At 46.7% G+C, this 17,731-nt stretch overlaps 2 protein-coding genes across 3 annotated transcripts in view; both read left to right on the top strand.

Moving 5' to 3' along the window:
- Positions 1 to 977, top strand: part of FRMD6 (FERM domain containing 6) — a 325,186-nt gene extending 324,209 nt beyond the window's left edge. Inside the window, exon 16 of the transcript XR_010190521.1 lies at positions 948 to 977. The gene's annotated coding sequence lies outside the window, so the exon portion shown is untranslated. The remainder of the gene's footprint in view (positions 1 to 947) is intronic.
- Positions 1 to 11,046, top strand: part of GNG2 (G protein subunit gamma 2) — an 89,400-nt gene extending 78,354 nt beyond the window's left edge. For both annotated transcript variants that reach the window (XM_063948411.1, XM_063948410.1), the window contains 2 exons: positions 948 to 1,064; positions 10,125 to 11,046. In XM_063948411.1, coding sequence (XP_063804481.1) covers positions 978 to 1,064; positions 10,125 to 10,253 — 216 coding nt within the window. In that variant the 5' untranslated portion in view covers positions 948 to 977 and the 3' untranslated portion in view covers positions 10,254 to 11,046. The remainder of the gene's footprint in view (positions 1 to 947; positions 1,065 to 10,124) is intronic.
- Positions 11,047 to 17,731: the final 6,685 nt, after the last annotated feature.

Below are 17,731 nucleotides of genomic sequence, written 5' to 3'. Positions count from 1 at the left end.
GCAAACAACGGCAGCTAGCGATCAACTCGGAATGACCCCCTATGAGTAAGAACCTAGAGAACAAAAGGGTCAGTGGGTTTTAAAGTGTGTGTGTGTGTGTGTGTGTGTGTGTGTGTGTGTGTGTGTGTATGTGTGTGTGTGTGTGTGTGTGTGTGTGTGTGTGTTTTCTTTGGACAAACTTCGACCAAAATGTATTAAACCTTAAAAAGTGGAGAGTGATGAAAGAGAGATAAAGTACCAGCCAATCAGCTTCTAACTGCCATGTTACAGGATGTGTTTGAAAAATGACAATTAGGAGCTGATTGGCTGATACTTTATCTCACTTTTATCACTCTTCACTTTATCACTCTCACATTTACTCTGCCCGACCTTTTCTGGCCATTATTGTTTTCCCACAACTTTCTTCTTTTCATGTTATTAGTTGGTGAGAAGAAACAATTGGTGACTTTATATATAGATACATATAGTAACACACTCAATTATATAACATGATAGAAGCTATCACCTCCACCTGTCCTGTTTAGCAGGTGATTGTAGCCGGGTTTTGGGAATATATTTGTGGGTACCAAAGCCCCTCACGAAGGCGGTAAATGTAGCCCAGCTTCCTACTAGCGTCTCACATTCTACTGACTCTGGTAAGTTTAAAGAATCAATACTTCTATAATTAGAAAGGTCACATCCGTGTTATTGATCCTGTGAAATCCGGTGGATTATGCTGGCTCCGCTCCCCCACGATTTCTCTGCACGGTCTCCCCCTGTCCTACATTCCAGCCGCCAGCGAGGACTGGGGGGGGGGGGGGGGGCTCTGCAGGAGAGAAGGGACAGATACACCTCCACTAATGTTATACCACGTTTGTTAATGGACATCCTAATTATAGCTTTTTCTGCTAATTACAGTGTGTATCATGTGAATTAATCACCTTCCTTACGCCTTCTCTGTTTTGCAGCTCACGTTGGAAGCCGCACCGGCAGCCCTAATGGCTAGTAATAACACAGCCAACATAGCGCAAGCCAGGAAGCTTGTGGAGCAGCTGAAAATGGAGGCCAACATCGACCGAATAAAGGTTGGCGCTATACTCTGTTATATACATCAGGTTCCTAGAACAGGTGGCAGCTGTCAGTAATTTCACAGACTAGACAATTCCAATCCTATCTTTTCCCGACAGTAAAAAAACCCCCCCATCTGTCTGATAGTAGTAACTTTAGCGTAGCATTCGCCGCACCAAAGGCCTGACTCTGAGACGTAAATGGTCAACGTTTTTCAACTGCGCATCTATTCATGAAGCAGTGAAAAGAATGGAGAAGTGAGCCAGTGGAGAAGTTGCCCATGGCAACCAATCAGTGTTGGGGTAGCATTTATAAAGTGCATTCTATAACATTATACGTAGCAGCTGATTGGTTGCCACAGGTTACTCCTCCACTGGCTCACTTCTCCACTCTTTTCACTGCTTCATGAGTAGACTTCAGTTATATTGGGATTATTATACTTTTGTCTTCTGTCACATCATTGTGTGCTCCTTAATTTCAAGACCCCTCCCAATAGTCCAGGTGTCTGTGGAAATGCTGACCGTCCTGGGGCCATGTGTGTACGTATATTGGGGGTCATTCCGACCCGATCGCACGCTGCAGTTTTTCGCAGCCGTGCAATCTGGTCCAGAATGCGCTTGCGTGGGGAACGCCAGGCAGCGAATGTTATAACGAAGATTTTGATCGCAATAGCGATCGCAAGGTGACTGACAACAGGAAGATGTTCCGGGGTGGCAACTGACCGTTTTTTTGTGAGTGGAGAGGAAAACGCAGGCGTGTCCAGGCGTTTGCAGGGCGGGTATCTGACGTCAATTCCAGGACCAGACAGGCTGAAGTGATTGCAGCGGCTGAGTAAAGTCAGAGCTACTCAGAAAGCGCACAAACTGTTTTTGTACCGCTCCCCTGCACAAGCGTTCGCACACTTGCACAGCTAAAATACACTCCCCCATAGGCGGCGACTATCTGATCGCATGGGCTGCAAAAAGTTGCAGCGTGTGATCAACTCGGAATGACCGCCGATGATAGATGTGTGAAATGTTTAACCGAGACCCCTTCATCTTTCTAGTGCTAGTTAGGTAAGCTAGAAGGTAATATCTGACTGCTATGGCTACGACACACTGTTATAGCAGTCAAGAAGAGTTTTGCACGTGTCTCTTCCGTGGCGTTGTAAATGATCCACTTGCACCTAGCCTCTGGGTGCAATGTGTGGGCACTGAATCCAGAGCTGGCTTTGTGTATGAAGAGTGAGGAGAGATTTGGTTCCCTTCCCCCCACTCCTCTCCAGCCTGTCTCATCTGTCAGTGCTTCACATTTCTGGTTCTTCCTTAATAGATGCATTAAATAACATTTTGCTTTTCCGTTTACGCTGTGTTAAAAAATTTATGTATCGGAAATAAAAATCCAGATGAACATTCCTTCATCAACGGAGTTTAATGCACAATGTGATTTCCAGAGTGAAGTGACTTATCTGTGTCTGTGTAGCTTATACCCATGGTGCCATGAATAATGGAGGTGAATACATCAAACGGTGAGAGATGGGAAATTGCAGATGTGTTTGGATAATTTAAAACATCAAGATGCGCATTGTCATTATCCCAGCTGCGATCTTACCACGCCAACACCCCCCGCCACTTCCGTGCTGACAGCTATTAATGTCATTACGTCTGTTTAACTCTTGGAGCAATTGTGTTTCGAAGATGCCTGTAACAAATAATTTACCTCTTCACCGCTGTGAGGACCGGTTCCCGCGAGTGGTGTATTTGTAGAAGCTGGAGACACTGGGGGTCATTCAGACCTGATCGCTGGGCAGCGATTTTTGCAGTCCTGCGATCAAATAGTCGCCGCCTACAGGGGGAGTGTATTTTAGCCGTACAAGTGTGCGAACGCATGTGTAGCAGAGCTGTACAATCTGATTTTGTGCAGTGTCTGCGCAGCCCAGGACTTACTCAGCCGCTGCGATCACTTCAGCCTGTCCGGGGCCGGAATTGACGTCAGACACCCGCCCTGCAAACGCTCGGACGCGCCTGCGTTTTTCCAGACACTCCCTGAAAACGGTCAGTTGACACCCACAAACGCCCTCTTCCTGTCAATCTCCTTGCGAACGCCCGTGTGAATGGATCCACAGTGGCAAACGTAGGATTTGCATGGGGGGGTTTCCAGAACTGGGTGGATCCAAGCACGGGGGTGGGGACTGAGGTGACTCAGTATATGCTGGGTCCGTAAAATTAGTGTCTCTTTGTGTGTGTATATATATATATATATATATATATATATGTACACACACACACACACATACATATCTATACATATATATACCGTATATACACACACATGCATATATATATATATATATATATATATATACATACATACATACAGTACACGTATATATATCATATGTGTGTGTGTGTTTATATGTATGTATACATGTGTATATATGTATGCAGATGGATATATATGTACTATAATTAAAATAAAGTAAACTTTTATTAAGCACTTACAAGTGTTACCAGGAAGACAGCAGGCTGCAGAGGACACTAGACAGCCATTAATAATACTCGGCTTGCAAAATAATAAACATTTTTTTGGGTGCTCGGAAACCCCCCCTGCGTGCGCCACTGATGCATCACACAAACCCGTCGCTGACCGGGCGATCCCCGTTGCTGCGGTCTGTCGCACCTGCGCATTGTGGCTCAGATGCATGCGCAGTTCAAATCTGAACGCACGCTGTGCAAAAATTGTCAGGATATATAGAGACCCCAATATTGAGGGGTTCCGGATAATAAGTCGACAGTCAAAAGTTCAGGTCGAAAGTGCTTAAAGTCAAGAGGTTCAAATGGTCGACATAACAATAGTCGACACACATATGGTCAACACAAGTTGTTGTTTTTCTTACTTTTTTTCCACCATTTACCATCCACATGGCGTACGATTGTGAATAGTAACCTGTACCAAGCATAACGAGGCAACTTACCTGAAGCATGGCGAGTGAATCAAGCCTGCGAAAGTACATGTTTCCACTAATTTGGCTTATGTGTGGTTAAACATACAAGAATCCATCTTGTGTCGACCCTTTTTTTGTGTTGACTATACCCATGTTGACCTTCTTACTGTCTCCCTTTTTTGGTTCCATCTTTCTCATGTCGACCTACTGACCCTGTCAACCTTTTGACACAGTCGACCTAGTACGTTGACCATATGGGGTCAACCTACTGACTATCGACTTATTATTGAGTGCTCCTCTCCAAGTGCCAGCAGAGGAGTTAACACTGCATCTGTGTGCGGAGCCGCAGTGTGAATGGAGTCTATCTTGGGTCTGACCTGGGTTGGGACTTTGGCCCTCATTCCGAGTTCTTCGCTCGCTAGCTACTTTTAGCAGCATTGCACACGCTAGGCCGCCGCCCTCTTAGCTTAGCAGAATTGCTAACGAAAGATTATCAATTCTGCTATTAAGTATTTCCTTGCAGTTTCTGAGTAGCTCCAGACCTACTCCTAGATTGCGTTCACCTCAGTCCGTTTAGTTCCTGGTTTGACGTCACAAACATGCCCTGCGTCCGGCCAGCCACTCCTCTGTTTCTCCAGCCACTCCTGCGTTTTTACCTGGCACGCCTGCGTTTTTTAGCACACTCCCTGAAAACGGCCAGTTTCCGCCCAGAAACACCCGCTTCCTGTCAATCACTCACCGATCAGCAGTGCGACTGAAAAGCTTAGTTTGCCCGTGAGAAAAATAGCATAGTTTTGTGTAAAATTGCTAAGCGCGTGCGCCCTGCTGTGCATACGCATGCGCAGAACTGCCGGATTTTAGCCTATTAGCAATTCTGCTAAAATTAGCAGCGAGCGAACAACTCGGAATGACCACCTATGTTCCAAATCCAGGGTCAAACCCGGGGTTTTGGTCTGAAAGGGGTTTCAGAAACTGATTTGGCTGCTATGGGCAACTTCTCTACTTTATCTCTCTCCAGGGCTTAAAACAACTCCCTCGTAGTCTACTGAGCCTTGGTGGACTATTGTTCATCAGGTTTCCTAAATTAGGACTGGTACACATGGAAACTCAACTTGTCTGTCGAGGTGACCGTACCATTATACTCTGCTCTGTGATGGGCTACCAGATGAAGATGGATGCGGCCTATAGGCCTAACTGATGTAAATCCAAGTTCTAGTCATACTCCAACTTAATAAGACTGAGATTTAGCAGGGGACATGGTGCCGGTATGGCGGGTTGTGGCTGCATCACAATAGTTTGTCCCTTAGTCACCTCCCTACCACGCCAAACATCCACTGTAGAGTGAGCATGGTGCCCATTCACTGCTACTCTGTATGTCTCCCAGTGTATACCTCCCAACAGTCCCGCTACAGGGTAGACATGTCCATAGGAGGCGGGGGACCCTCTTTCCTAATTTGGCCAGTAGGGTGGTTCTGATTGTAGGCGAGATGCATTAAACCTTTAAGAGAGATTAAGTGGAGAAGTTCCCATTCATCGCTATGAAGAACCGTCAGAAGCTCAGCAGTTCGGTCATATTATGGTGGACCTAATATACAGCACACTACTGAGGCTATAGGCTGCTGTCGTTCTTCCAGGGGTGGTCATGCATATGACATGGAAGCCAAGGGAAGAAGTAAATGATTTATTTAATTGCTGGGCGGAGAGTACACAAAGCAGAGGAGATGAGCTGTTCAACGGGCGCACGCTGGGGTTCTCCCATTATCTGCTGAATAATACATTCACTCTATGAATGAGTCCAGATTCCTACCTGGGTGTAAAAATATCTGTTTATTATAGAGCTAGTCACACGGCATCAAATGTAAAGAGACATGTAAAGGTGCTGTCTATTGAAATACTACAAATATAATATAAGTAATGAAAGCATCCATAACATATTATTTGCAGCGCATCACAATATATTGCTCATTAAACTCCCCCAAAAATACCAACAAATCTGTGACCACAGACTACATGTTCATTGCTGTCACATACATGCAAAATGTTAGTATTCCAACTTAAGTCCATACTTGGTTAGAGGGAGTTGGTATTACTCTCTATAGCACAGCCTTGATAATAATCGGTAGACGCAGCATAATAGATTGATATGGTAGCCAATATATACATTCTTAGGGGAGATGTATCAAACTTTGGCGAGAGATAAAGTACCAGACAATCAGCCTCTGTCATGTTACAGGCTGTGTTTGAAACAGTTAGTAGCTGTATGGTTAGTACTTTATCTCTCTGCAAGGTTTAATGCATCTCCCCCTAATTGAGGAGAAGGTGCATCTGTATGACTTGCAATATCAACTGAGGGATGCTCCACCTAAACCTCTTCCTGAGTAGCACATTGAAGATGCTGGTCATTGAGGTGAAAGTTGAGGGTGTGATTTCCTTCTCCACACACAAGGAGTTGGAAGAGGTGAGAGATGAGGGTATGGTTTCCTTCTCCAAACCTAAGGAGTTGGCAGAGGTGAGAGATGAGGGCATGGTTTCCTTCTACACACACAAGGAGTTGACAGAGGTGAGAGATGAGGGCATGGTTTCCTTCTCCACACACAAGGAAGTTGGCAGAGGTGAGAGATGAGGGCATGGTTTCCTTCTCCACACATAAGGAGTTGGCAGAGGTGAGAGATGAGGGCATGGTTTCCTTCTAAACACACAAGGAGTCGGCAGAGGTGAGAGATGAGGGCATGGTTTCCTTCTCCACACACAAGGAGTTGGCAGAGGTGAGAGATGAGGGCATGGTTTCCTTCTCCACACACGAGATGGCAGAGGTCAGAGATGAGGGCATGGTTTCCTTCTCCACACACAAGAAGTTGGCAGAGGTGAGAGATGAGGATATGGTTTCCTTCTCCACACACAAGGAGTTGACAAAGGTGAGAGACGAGGGCATGGTTTCCTTCTCCACACACAAGGAGTTGGCAGAGGTGAGGGATGAGGGCATGGTTTCCTTCTCCACACACAAAGAGTTAGCTGAGGTGAGAGCATGGTTTCCTTCTCCACACACAAGGAGTTGGCAGAGGTGAAAGATGAGGGTGTGATTTCCTTCTCCGCACACAAAGAGTTGGCAGAGGTGAGAGATGAGGGCATGATTTCCTTCACCCACAAGGAGTCGGCAAAGGTGAGAGATGAGGACATGGTTTCCTTCTCCACACACAAGGAGTTGGCTGAGGTGAGAGATGAGAGCATGGTTTCCTTCTCCACACACAAGGAGTTGGCAGAGGTGAGAGATGAGGGCATGATTTCCTTCACCCACAAGGAGTCGGCAGAGGTGAGAGATGAGGACATGGTTTCCTTCTCCACGCACAAGGAGTTGGCTGAGGTGAGAGATGAGGGCATGGTTTCCTTCTCCACACACAAGGAGTTGGCTGAGGTGAGAGATGAGGGCATGGTCTCCTTCTCCACACACAAGGAGTTGGCAGAGGTGAAAGATGAGTGTATGGTCTCCTCCACACACAAGGAGTTTGCAGAGGTGAGAGATGAGGGTGTGATTTTCTTCTCCACACACAAGGAGTTGGTAGAGGTAAAAGATGAGGGTGTGGTTTCCTTCTCCACACACAAGGAGTTGGCAGAGGTGAGAGATGAGGATATGGTCTCCTTCACACACAAGGAGTTGGCAGAGGTGAGAGATGAGGGCATGGTCTCCTTCTCCACACACAAGGAGTTGGCAGAGGTGAGAGATGAGGATATGGTCTCCACACACAAGGAGTTGGCAGAGGTGAGAGATCAGGGCATGGTCTCCTCCACACACAAGGAGTTGGCAGAGGTGAGAGATGAGGGCATGGTCTCCTCCACACACAAGGAGTCGGCAGAGGTGAGAGATGAGGGCATGATTTCCTTCACCCACAAGGAGTCGGCAGAGGTGAGAGATGAGGGCATGGTTTCCTTCTCCACACACAAGGAGTTGGCAGAGGTGAGCGATAAGGGCATGGCCTCCTTTTCCACACACAAGTTGGCGTGGCTGGCATCAAAATGCTACTGCCTCAGTTCACAGGATAATAACCCTTTACCTACAAGCCTGGCACAAGACCCTCAGGGGCCGCACCTCTAAGGCACCACCCCTTCTGCTTCTTATGTGAGTGTGGTGACAGCTTCTGCTCCCCCCGGATTTGAGAGTGTGCTGCTGGACTGTGACATCAGCGGCTGGTTCTGAGTCACACTGCTGCTAATGGAACAATCTATAGAAAGAATAATTCTAATTTTGTCTTTCACTGAACTGTCATATATTCGCCCATATTGTCTAGTGTGTATGGCCTACCGATATATCGTTATATCGGTCGTGCCGTTGGCTGGGGTACGAATCGGTCTAGTGTGTACCCAACAATACCCTGTACAGAGCATATAGTCAGCCCCGATTAACATCAGGGCAGTCATGATGGTAGCTCGGGATCCTCCACAGAATGGGACGCACCCCACACATGGCTACATCATGCATGGGGGGGGGCACTGTGGCACAAGTAATAACTGGGGGTTCTGTGTGGCATAATGTGAACTGAGGGCACTACAGCGTGTTTAATACATTTGCTGTGCTGGGAGTATTTACAAATTATACTTTTTAATAACGTCACCAGGATATCTTTTGCCTGGTAGGGGCCCCCACAAACCTTAATCTGGCCCTGCATATAGTGAGCATTGCATACTTGTGGAATACTTGCATATTTCAGGGCTGATGCAGAAAGTAAAGCAAGAAAAACAAGCAATTTTGCACCTGGAACAAACCATGCTGCAATGCAAGGGGAGCAAATACATTTATTTGTTTTGCATTGCAGGTAAATACTGGCTACTTTAGCATGTAGCTTACAAATGTTAGACAGCTTTATTTTTACAGTGCAATTTACCTTTCAGTTAGGCCATACCCCTCCCACATCTAACTCTCTGTACACATGTTACATCTCCACCCCCCCCCCCCCCCCCCCCTGCAGTGCAGCATGGTGTTGCCCAAGTGCAAAGTTACTGGCCTTTTTTATTTATTATTATTTTGCGGCCAATTCAGAATCATCTCCTTCATGCCATCATGCATCGGGGTTCACAAGAGAGGGAAGTAGGATGTGAGAGGCTGGCCGATTCTCCTGGGAAAGCTGGGAGTCTCCTGGATGTTGTGCAAGAGTAGACAAGTCTGAAGTGTTTTTTTCAGCATGCCCTGCTGCACACATGCCTTCCCTGCACACCAACATGACCTCTCCTGCACAACATGGCCCCCTCCTGCCCTACAACAACATGGCCTCCTCCTGGCCAACAACAACATGGCCCCCTCCTGCCCTACAACAACATGGCCTCCTCCTGGCCAACAACAACAACATTGCCCCCTTCTGCAGTACAACAACATGGCCTCCTCCTGGCCAACAACAACATGGCCCCCTCCTGGCCAACAACAACATGGCCTCCTCCTGGCTAACAACAACATGGCCCCCTCCTGCCCTAACACGACAAGTCCTTCTCCTTCCCAACAACATGATCCGCTCCTGCCCAACAACAACATGGCCCCCTCCTGCCTTACAACAACATGGCCCCCTCCTGCCCTACAACAACATGGCCCCCTCCTGCCCTAACACGACAAGTCCTCCTTCCCAACAACATGACCCGCTCCTGCCCAACAACAACATGGCCCCCTCTTGCCCTAACACGACAAGTCCTTCTCCTTCCCAACAACATGATCCGCTCCTGCCCAACAACAACATGACCCCCTCCTGCCTTACAACAACATGGCCCCCTCCTGCCTTACAACAACATGGCCCCCTCCTGCCCTAACACGATAAGTCCTCCTTCCCAACAACATGACCCGCTCCTGCCCAACAACAACATGGCTCCCTCCTACCCTACAACGTAGTCACGCCTCTGGATGCCTATATTTTGTAATAGCTGTAACGGTCCTCGCATCCATGACTGTGTTTTTGCCAGTAAGTGCGCCGTCTTTTGCCGCCTATATTTAAATGTCCCTTAGAGTCCCTGGTGGACGATACAGGGGCTTACAGCTTGGCCACAATGCTGCTATTTAATATGAATCACCTCAGCTCAGGAGAGCTCGCCGCAGGTTGTGGGACGACGTGAGACCAGACAGGGATGGTTATATGCCCTTTAATATCCTTAAAATTGTTATTTTTTATTTTTTTTAAAGGTATCGAAAGCAGCTGCAGATTTGATGGCCTACTGTGAAGCTCACGCCAAGGAGGACCCACTATTGACCCCTGTGCCTGCTTCAGAAAACCCATTTAGAGAGAAGAAGTTTTTCTGCGCCATCCTGTGAGGTGGAAGTTGGTCCTGCGGTGCGGTCAGGCTCCCCGAACACTGATTTGGAATTTTTAACATCAAAGACTCTTTGTACGGTCTGCAGAATCACAACAACAACAAAAGCTAATGACCGGTGGAAGCTGCTGTGTGCGCCTCTAGAAACATGGCGCCTAGCCGGAACAAGACAAAAGCTGATTTGCACCAAGACTTGTTGTGTCTTCCGGCTTGTAGAAAACATGTAAAGTAAAAAAAAGCTTTGTGTCACCTCTTGGTTAAAGATCCTGCTTCTCATAGGGTTTTTTTTATTAGTATTTTTTTCTTTCTACCCATTATTTTTTGTTAATGGGAAAAAGTTTTATATATATTTTTTGTTTGTTTGTTTGCATAAGAAATGTTAAAGGATGTACGGTGTAATTTACTTTTATTTCTGTTTTTCGGATGTTATTTTTATGTTAAATTAAATTGTTCTTTTCTAGCTGCAGGGGGAAAAACAAAGTTGCGATGGTGTTTCTCTGTAACATTTTGATATTGTGCATTGTTGCGTTAGAGTAGCACAAAGATGGTTTTCACAGTGGAGATCGTAGAAAATATAATCAGTGTGTACTGCGGAGCTAGCCGGCGTTGGGCCACCGTTCACTGTTAAACTTGGCTTGTGTTTTAATTGGGGGGGCGCCAAAAATTTTACCACAATTTCTAATGTTTTTAACTCCACTTTTTATTCTGCAAAGAAATTTGTCTAGTGCTGTAATTTTTCTATTTTTCCCCAAAGCATTTTGGCATGGAAATAAATGAAATCCTCTCCACGTGTACCCTGGTGTAGAGTAACCTGTATGGGAGGGTTCTGCTACCTGTTCTCCCTATTTGTGTGTGTGTGTGTGTGGGGGGGGGGAAGGGGGCGGGGCGAGTGGGAGGTGGCGGGGGGCGCAGTTTGCTGCTAGAGTACATACAGCCTGTGCTATAATGCCTCTCCTGGCTGTATGGCTGCACATTACATCCGGCACTGGAGGTGGAAACTTTGCAGGACAGCAGCCAAAAATCTTATTTTATTATAAAAGTTATTGTCTTCTATATGCTTATTATTTTTTAGCTGCATGATAAAAGAAACAAAGTCTTGGTTTTCATCATGAACTATTGGGGGAGAACACACACACACACACACACACACACACATATATGAAACAATTATTTATATAGCGCACACATATTCCGCAGCGCTTTACAGGGAATATTTTGCATTCATATCAGTCACCGCCCCAGTGGAGCTCACACTCTATCACATGTACAAGCAAAACACGTTCACACAAGGGTTTATTTTGTTGGAACCCAATTAACCTACCAGTATATACTGTATTTCTTTTTGGCATGTGGGAGGGAACCGGAGTACCCGGAGGAAACCCACGCAAAGGTATGGGGAGAATATACAAACTCCACACAGTTAGGGCCTTGGTGGGAATTAAACCCATGACCTCAGTGCTGTGAGGCAGTAATGCTAACTATTATACCGTCTGTGCTGCCCTATATATATATATATATATATATATATATATATATATATATAATTCCAAGGGTAAAGCAGGCGGCACTCAGCAGTCTGGATTCCATTAAACTTTTATTGAACAACCGACATGTTTCGGAGCTTCCTCCGTCCTCAGGGCAGTAATAACCAATGTGCACAAACATACTTTCTTAAATCCCCAACCAAATCAAAATCACAATGAGCTCTAATGTCACTCACCTGCTCCACAGCACGCCGACGATGCCGCTCTCCCGGTCCACTACCGCGTCTCACGGGTGACGTCATCATGGCGCGCCGTGTCGCAGGGAGCTTCCATGGTAACCAGGACGCTATTACACTGCGTCCATAGAGCCGCCTGTTAGTGCAAGCTAAAGGAGATAAAATCAAAAAATAAAAAACGTGAAAACATGAACACCATTTAAAAAACAGGCACTGTCATAAATAGCTTGTAAGTCCCATATTATTAATAACAATTTACACAAAGATACGTGTTAATGATACCTTAAAGGCTCATAATAAACACTATATGCAAGATAGAGTTTACTAAACTAATAAGCAAAAATGAGAACCAAAGAACCATTCACTTAGTTACAAAAAGCATTGCAGACCCAAATTCTCATTAAGGCCCTTAGGGGAAATAGTCCCCAATGAAAAGATCCATCTGGACTCCTTCTGCATCAGGATCCTATTCCTATCGCCCCCCCTATGTGATTTAGGTACGTGGTCAATTAGAATAGCCCTAATAGATGCAACATTGTGTTTGGCCGCTAGACAATGTCGGGCAAAAGGCTGCTCACTATGTCCCTTCTCGTAAGCCTTCTTGAAACAATAGTTTCAAAAACACTCCTAATTCAGGACCTTTATACAATTCATTGTCCTGCAGTAGCAGACGCACTGCCTCAACACCCGCATCATGCGGAATGCAGGTGCAGAGGCTTGATGTTACCAATCTCACCAAGCTCAGGGAGTCACACTTTTTGAGACAAAAGTTAGGCTGCTATCGCTGCCTGGGATGCGCAACGTGTAACACCCTGATGTCAGGGGCTACATTTAACCATCCACATACTGGTCGTAAAATAAAAATACAACACAGACTCACGTGCACCACTACACATGTAGTTTACCTTCTAACTTGCCCTTGTGGTTTGGCCTATATAGGTAAAACAATTCGCCAATTTAGGGAACGTATGTCCCTTCATCGTAGTGCCATCAAGAAGGCTTACGAGAAGGGACATAGTGAGCAGCCTTTTGCCCGACATTGTCTAGCGGCCAAACACAATGTTGCATCTATTAGGGCTATTCTAATTGACCACGTACCTAAATCACATAGGGGGGGCGATAGGAATAGGATCCTGATGCAGAAGGAGTCCAGATGGATCTTTTCATTGGGGACTATTTCCCCTAAGGGCCTTAATGAGAATTTGGGTCTGCAATGCTTTTTGTAACTAAGTGAATGGTTCTTTGGTTCTCATTTTTGCTTATTAGTTTAGTAAACTCTATCTTGCATATAGTGTTTATTATGAGCCTTTAAGGTATCATTAACACGTATCTTTGTGTAAATTGTTATTAATAATATGGGACTTACGAGCTATTTATGACAGTGCCTGTTTTTTAAATGGTGTTCATGTTTTCACGTTTTTTATTTTTTGATTTTATCTCCTTTAGCTTGCACTAACAGGCGGCTCTATGGACGCAGTGTAATAGCGTCCTGGTTACCATGGAAGCTCCCTGCGACACGGCGCGCCATGATGACGTCACCCGTGAGACGCGGTAGTGGACCGGGAGAGCGGCATCGTCGGCGTGCTGTGGAGCAGGTGAGTGACATTAGAGCTCATTGTGATTTTGATTTGGTTGGGGATTTAAGAAAGTATGTTTGTGCACATTGGTTATTACTGCCCTGAGGACGGAGGAAGCTCCGAAACATGTCGGTTGTTCAATAAAAGTTTAATGGAATCCAGACTGCTGAGTGCCGCCTGCTTTACCCTTGGAATTATACAGTGGGACACCATTCCCTCAAGGAGGGCACCGCAGCACATTACCACTTACTTGCTCTGAGTGCCGGACATCACTACGACATCTATAAATATATATATATATCTATCCATATCCCGACAGCGAGTCCCCTCGCGGGCTGGCTGCATTCGCCATGCATCGCTGCGCACGCCACAGGTTCTATTCCCACTCGGTTGGTGGCGTGACTCCCCCAACCAAGTGGGAATACGGATCCGGTGTCGGGTTTATCGGCGGGTATTGGGGTTCCGGCGTCGGTCTCCTGAATGCCAGGACCCCGACAGCCGGTAAACTGACTGCATTTCATCCTATGCCTCAATTATATTTCTTTAAGACCAGAAAAAGTGATATCACAATCCTGTTCCTATTGCCCAGTTCCCACATCTCCATCGTGAACTCTCCTGGCACGTGGCAGTGACGGCTAAACACCATTGTGTCACAAACTGGCGGTTTCGTTTGTAAACACAAGATCACGCATCCAGGTGTGATTATTATTCTGTATGAAAGGCGCCAGGTCAGCAGGGCACTGGTAACCAGAGGCGGATTGCAGATGGAGTGAACTTTATGGCACATGAACACAGTCTCGCGCGTTACAGGGTACTTCAGCCTGAATGGTGTTATAAAGACAACTGGTGAGCAATCTATGTCACACACTACAATAAAAGCTACTCCATCTGTAGATTTCCCTCTTGGCGTACTGAACAGTTTCTTCTCTCTCTCTAATATACTCTTTAATATATTCTGTGCTGTCCTTTTTTTTGTGGTGGTAGGTAGGTGGGTAGGTGTCTGGATTTCATCAGGAGATATTGGGGGGGAATTCAAATGTTTGAAAAGTCGGTTGGGTGTCTGTTTATTCCTGTCTATTAGATAGGGAAAAAACAGACACCCAACTGACTTTTCAAATATTTGAATTCCCCCCATATAGTCTGATGGAACAGTGGGCCTAATTCATACCTGATCACTAGGTTGTGTTTTCGTACAGCCTGCGATCAGGTCTGAACTGCGTATGCACCGCAATGCGCACGTGCATTGGTGCGCAGCGGCGTAGATCGCTAAGCAAGCGGCGGGATGGTGCGAGAAAAGCGATCGAACAGGCAATCGCAAGGTGTCTGACAGGAAGAGGGCGTTTGTGGGTGGCAACTGACCGTTTTTAAGGAGTGTCCAGAGAAATTGAGGAGGGACTAGGCGTTTGGAGGGAGGGTTTCTGATGTCAGCTCCGGCCCCGATCATCGCACTGGAAGAGTAAGTCCTGGTCTGTGCAGAGACAAACTTCTGTTTGTGCAACTCTCCTGCACATGCGATTGCACCCCTGCACAGCGATTTCCCCCTCCCCCTGTAGGCAGCGACTACCTGATCGCAGGGATGCAAAAAACGCACCCCAGCGATCAGGTGTGAATTAGGCCCATTGTCCTGTCAACACTTACTTAGTCCCGCAGGGTGTGTCGCACACCAGAGCACTTTTGTTTACTTTCTATTTTGTAGCTGCCAGGTTTCCGGGCCTAGTGCCGCCTAGTAGCTTCTAAACATCAGGATGCTTCTAGGTACATGCCCCGGTAGCGAGCGATTGTGCTGCTGGGGAGTCTTTTCCAGGTGACACACTCCGCACAACTAATTAAGGGATAGCAAAGTCTGGAAATTGCAAAATGCCCTCTTTTTTTTTCCGCTCTCTGGATAGAAGCGGGATGGATACATTTTTCAGGCATTCAACATTACAAGCCAAGCGAGTTTCTGGATTGCCACGGCCATTACAGACATTTATAAAAGTAGCCTCATGGGTCATGGATGGGACCAAACATGTTAGGTGTCTTCCTTGTCCTTCCTTTTGTGAAGCTGGTTTGCTCAGTTCATGCTGATACTGTAGTCTGAGAGGAGAACCTGCTTCAGAGTTTCGTTATTTGACTGTGGCGTGGTTTACTCACCAGAGGCCCAGGCTTCACTGGGTATGCAGGCCACGCTTGGGTTCTCCGGTTTATAGAGGGTCTAGCTTGCTGCAAAGGTCACCTTTGTGAGGGAAGAGGGTGGAGGAGCAGTGCGTGTGCTAAAAGAGAAACTGTCCCCACAGGTGCCACTCAAACCAACCTCTAGTGACGTCTTGTGGAAGTAGGGTTCCCTACACACTTGCACGAGTACGTTCAGTCTAGCAGCGGGCAGAATAAACTCCTTTTTCCTTTAAACGTGTTACGTGATTTTTCCAGTAATGATTTACATGGCTGATAACGTGTTGCCCAGGGCTAGTGCACGGTTTCTCGGCATCCTAGGCAAAACTTCTACCTACTGCCCCTAACCACCACCAATACTCACTTCCCATCCCTTCAGATGAAAGTGTGACTTATAAGTTCCACAGCCACCACCTTGCATTAAGCACAACAAGGATGTTTCTTTCAGAGACAGCCTTAATTTTGTGATAGGCAGACTCAGTGGTGTCCCCTTAGATCCCAGCGCCTTAGGCAGATGCCTAATGGTAGAGATGGCCCTGGTGTTGCCACCTTTCTGTGATTTAGCTCAGGGTAACTTTTCATACTTGTTGCTGTACCTTAGTAACCTCCTACAGATTCCGCTGCTACAATGGGGCGGCCGGGAAAGTATGCCGCCTAGTTCACTAAATCTGCCTTGGTGCAATATCAACGATGGTAGCTCATCAACGATGGAACTGCACAGACCACCCATTGTAACATCATTCAGCTGAACCTGTCTACAAACCCTCCCATTATGGCCAAATGTATTTTACACATCTAGAAACACGCAAGCCCCTGAAGGCAACGAGATGCCCCTTCTTGTACGGCTCCTCACTTATTTAGTTGCACGTAACCTCTTGCTGAGCAATCAGCTTGTACCGTACATACTGACTGCAGAATAGATCATGAAAGCAAGCCACTGATTGGTTTTGGAAATTTAGCACCTAAATGCAATGTTAGTAGTAAATGAGCATTCACGTATTTAATCACTAAACAAATTCTGCAGTGAGACCCATCCGGGTTTATGGGGCTACAGTAAGAGTGGGCGCTGGCTGCTACAAAAAATCCATAGCTGATCTGCTTTGTGTATGATGCTGTGCCTCAGCCATGTTCTGCTCTCTGGAATCCCTTCAGTTGCCTGCCACCTGCAGGCAATAAGAGGCACTGCATCCTGTCTCATAATTTGTTTCCTTGGAAACATCCCATGCTAATGACAGAAAAAGAAAAGTGGGCACAAAACCCAACAAGCTTTATATGTTAGTAATACTAGGCCATTGTTGAAGCGGGGATGCATCTGCTTACCTGTGCTGGCTGGTCAGCGGCAGATGGGGTGGGCACATTGAGATTTTGAATTGCATGCATTTGTTTCATCTTTTACCCTACCAGGTATACTGTTCTTCATTCTATAGCCAAATGCCCTGGATACCTGGTGCAAGCTCGTGCAACGCAGGCTTAGGGAATTTGCAATTTGTCCAGGATACTCCTGTATTTCAGGGAGCATCCCGTCCTCTTCTGGGCCGGACAGGGCTGCGAAGACGCAATTTGCCGGGAATTGTGTTACTTGGCCCCGCCTCCTACTGCACAGCGCTGATATCTGCGTCATATCTGCGACAACACCACTACTTGTCTGTTTTAGAAGCTTTAGTAAATATTAACCCACAGAGCTTTAGAAGCCACCCCCAGAGTAGAGGTTAGCCTCAGCCGCCACCCCCCGTCCGATGTTGGGATCTTCAATGTCAGGATGCCACTATCAGTCATGTGACCGGCGGCATACCGATGCCATACTGAACCCACTGGAACCATACTTGCCTACCCTCCCGGAAAGGCCGGGAGGCTCCCGAAAATCAGCTGGCCCTCCCGGCCCCCCGGAAAGGTGGGCAAGTGTCCCGCTTTTGCTGGCAGCCCCGGCACTCCCCCTCAGCCGTCATCGTAGCTCCGCTGCCTGCTGTACAGTGCCTGTTTTCTCTGCACTGTCTATCGGGGGCGGGGCTGCGATGATGCAACTATGGTGCC

Source organism: Pseudophryne corroboree, chromosome 12 (assembly GCF_028390025.1).
Source record: "Pseudophryne corroboree isolate aPseCor3 chromosome 12, aPseCor3.hap2, whole genome shotgun sequence".
NCBI classification, from domain to species: domain Eukaryota; kingdom Metazoa; phylum Chordata; class Amphibia; order Anura; family Myobatrachidae; genus Pseudophryne; species Pseudophryne corroboree.
Note: the sequence above shows the minus strand (reverse complement) of the source record. Positions and strands in the feature narration are given on the sequence as shown.